Source organism: Mastomys coucha, unplaced genomic scaffold, assembly GCF_008632895.1.
Source record: "Mastomys coucha isolate ucsf_1 unplaced genomic scaffold, UCSF_Mcou_1 pScaffold3, whole genome shotgun sequence".
NCBI lineage: Eukaryota > Metazoa > Chordata > Mammalia > Rodentia > Muridae > Mastomys > Mastomys coucha.
Window position 1 is genome coordinate 48,966,336 of NW_022196909.1, and position 2,662 is coordinate 48,968,997.

Genomic DNA, 2,662 nt, shown 5'->3' on the forward strand with positions numbered 1-2,662 from the left:
TCAGCGACAAGCGGTGGCCTTGGCCCGCGCCTTGATCCGGAATCCACGCCTGCTTATCTTGGACGATGCCACCAGTGCCCTGGATGCTGGTAACCAGCTACGGGTAAGGCTCTGGCTCTCACTCTGTGCCATCTTTTTGAGCCATCTTGCTATGTGGTCTTGGCTGGCCTGGACCTCACTTTGGAGACTGACCATGCTGGCCTCAGACCCTTGGCAGTCTTCCCACTGCCACCTCTGGAGGGTGGGGTCACCCGGCCGTGTCATCTTCCTGGAGTCTCATTCCCGTGGGAGCTCTGCTTCTGTTACTCATGCTGTGTTAGTTACACCAACAACATAACTGTTCAAACCTGTCCTTGGAATTCTTGGTTCCCATTAGCTTTTCTCCAGAACTTGGGAACCAGTGAGCAGAGCTCCTGTCCTGACAGCCTGTGTGTGCTAAGCTTTCTTTGTGTCTCAGACGTTCTATCCCACCCTTTGTACTAACTTGCCCATTAGAATCCTTTGCTGTGCTTATTCTGTGGATGGCAAAATAGAGGAGGTTAAGAGAGGTTGATTAACCTTCTAAAAGTCACACAGCTATTGAGCAGTGGAGCCTGGGTCCAGATACAAATCATCCATATTCTCGTGTTCTTTGTTACTGTTACTTTTTTTTAAATTAAGATTTATTTATTTTATGTGTATGAGTGTTTTGCCTGAATGTATGTATGTATCTAGTGTCTTTGAAAGTTAGACGAATGCATGGGCCCCCTGGAACTGGAGTTATGGATGATTGTGAACCACCATGTGGGAGCTGGAACTCAAGCCCTGGACCTCTGGAAGAGCAGCCAGTGCTCTCAACTGCTCAGCTTTCTCTCCAGCTTCTGCATTACATTTCTTTAAATTGAATATAAAAATTCTCATTCTAGGGGCTGGAGGGAGAACTCAGCAGTTAAGAGCATTAGTTTTAAGAGCATTAGCTGTTCTCCCAGAGGACCTGGGTTCAATTCCCAGCATCCACATGGCAGCTCACAACTGTCTGCAACTCCAGTTCCAGGGTTTCTGACACCCTCACACAGGCAAAACATCAATGAACACAAAATAAAAATAAATTCTAGCTGGGCTGTGGTGACACATGCCTTTAATCCCAGCACTTGGGAGGCAGAGGCAGGTGGAGTTTGAGGCCAGCCTGGTCTACAGAGTGAGTTCCAGGACAGCCAGGGCTACACAGAGAAACCCTGTCTCAAAAAACAAAAAAATAAACAAACAAAATATATAAAAGTTTCTTAGTTAACTAGTTTGTTATTAAAATATATATATGACATAGGAAATGTGACATGTGGGGTGGATCCTGGGGGGGTTGAAGGGAGGTGATATGATTATATTTTATTATATTCATGTATGAAATTCTCAAACCATTAATATATATTAATGTTATATATTAATATATATTCTTAAAATTAATATAGTCAAAAATTAATATATATTCTTGAATGTAAAATAAAATTCCCACATAATAAGGCTGGACGAGGCAACACTAGTCTTACTGCGATTTAGTATGCCATGTTTGGTTGATGTCCTTGGGAGGCCTGCTTTTTTTCTGAAGGGAAATGGAGGAGTGGTGGGGTGGGATGAGGACGAGGGGCTGGGGGGAGAGGAGGGAGGGAAACAGCAGTGGGGTGTGATATCTGTGGGAGAAGAATGATTTCCTTTTAAAGTTTCCCAGCTTGTGGGCTCCCCCTTGTGCTTCTGTACCACTTCTTGAGAGGACACCTTACCAAATCAGAGGTTTGGAGAGGAGCTCCAGACCCTCCAGACCAGGGCTATCGGCATCCCTGGGAAGGACTGTGTCCTGGCCCTGGAAGCACAGGGCCTTCCCGGACTGGACTGTAAGGTCTGTGTGTTTCTGCAGGTCCAGAGGCTCCTGTATGAGAGCCCCAAGCGGGCTTCTCGGACGGTTCTTCTTATCACCCAGCAGCTCAGCCTGGCGGAGCAGGCCCACCACATCCTCTTTCTCAAGGAAGGCTCTGTCTGCGAGCAGGGCACCCACCTGCAGCTCATGGAGAGAGGAGGGTGCTACTGGGCTATGGTGAAGGCTCCTGTGGCTCCTCCTTCAGACTGAAGGGGCCTCTGGGCTGCACACTGCTTGCTGCCCGCCTCCTCTCCCCTGCTCTGTGTGGCAGAGAACCTGGGAGCAAAGATAGTATTACCACAGCCACGGAGGTAGCTGAGGAGTGGAGGTGCTTGTTGCTTACCCGAGAAAATGCAACCTCTAGGAGATGCCGGGAATTTACCAGGAATCTTCCCCTGACCCGCTCCCTATTAGACGGGGGGGTTTCAGGTACCCCAGGCTAACACTCAACTGCTAAATCTCCTGTCTCCACTCTCCTGGTGCTGAGCTCCTATCAAGGCATGCACACACAAACCTGGTTTATGTGGCGTTGGGACAGAATGAGAAGAAACGCCCAAAAGGTGCAGAGAGAAAGAACAAGCACCTTTCAGTTAGCCAAAGCCTGGCCTCTAGGTGTTCTGTGGGTTCTTGATATTTATAATAAAGCTGGTGTTTTGTACTGTGGCCTCTCCTGCGTCTTAGCTCCCACAAACTGCTCGCTGAGTCAGCCAGCGCCCTTCCCCACACACAGTCCAGTGTCCCGTTCTTCTTCAGAATTCGGTTTTGCTGCTGGGT

The 2,662-nt window shown here is 48.3% G+C and overlaps 1 protein-coding gene across 1 annotated transcript in view; it reads left to right on the forward strand.

Moving 5' to 3' along the window:
* Tap1 (transporter 1, ATP binding cassette subfamily B member) overlaps positions 1-2,551 on the forward strand; it is a 30,656-nt gene extending 28,105 nt beyond the window's left edge. The window contains exons 10-11 of the mRNA XM_031347009.1: positions 1-103; positions 1,889-2,551. Coding sequence (XP_031202869.1) covers positions 1-103; positions 1,889-2,098 — 313 coding nt within the window. The 3' untranslated portion in view covers positions 2,099-2,551. The remainder of the gene's footprint in view (positions 104-1,888) is intronic.
* The last annotated feature ends 111 nt before the right edge of the window (positions 2,552-2,662 follow it).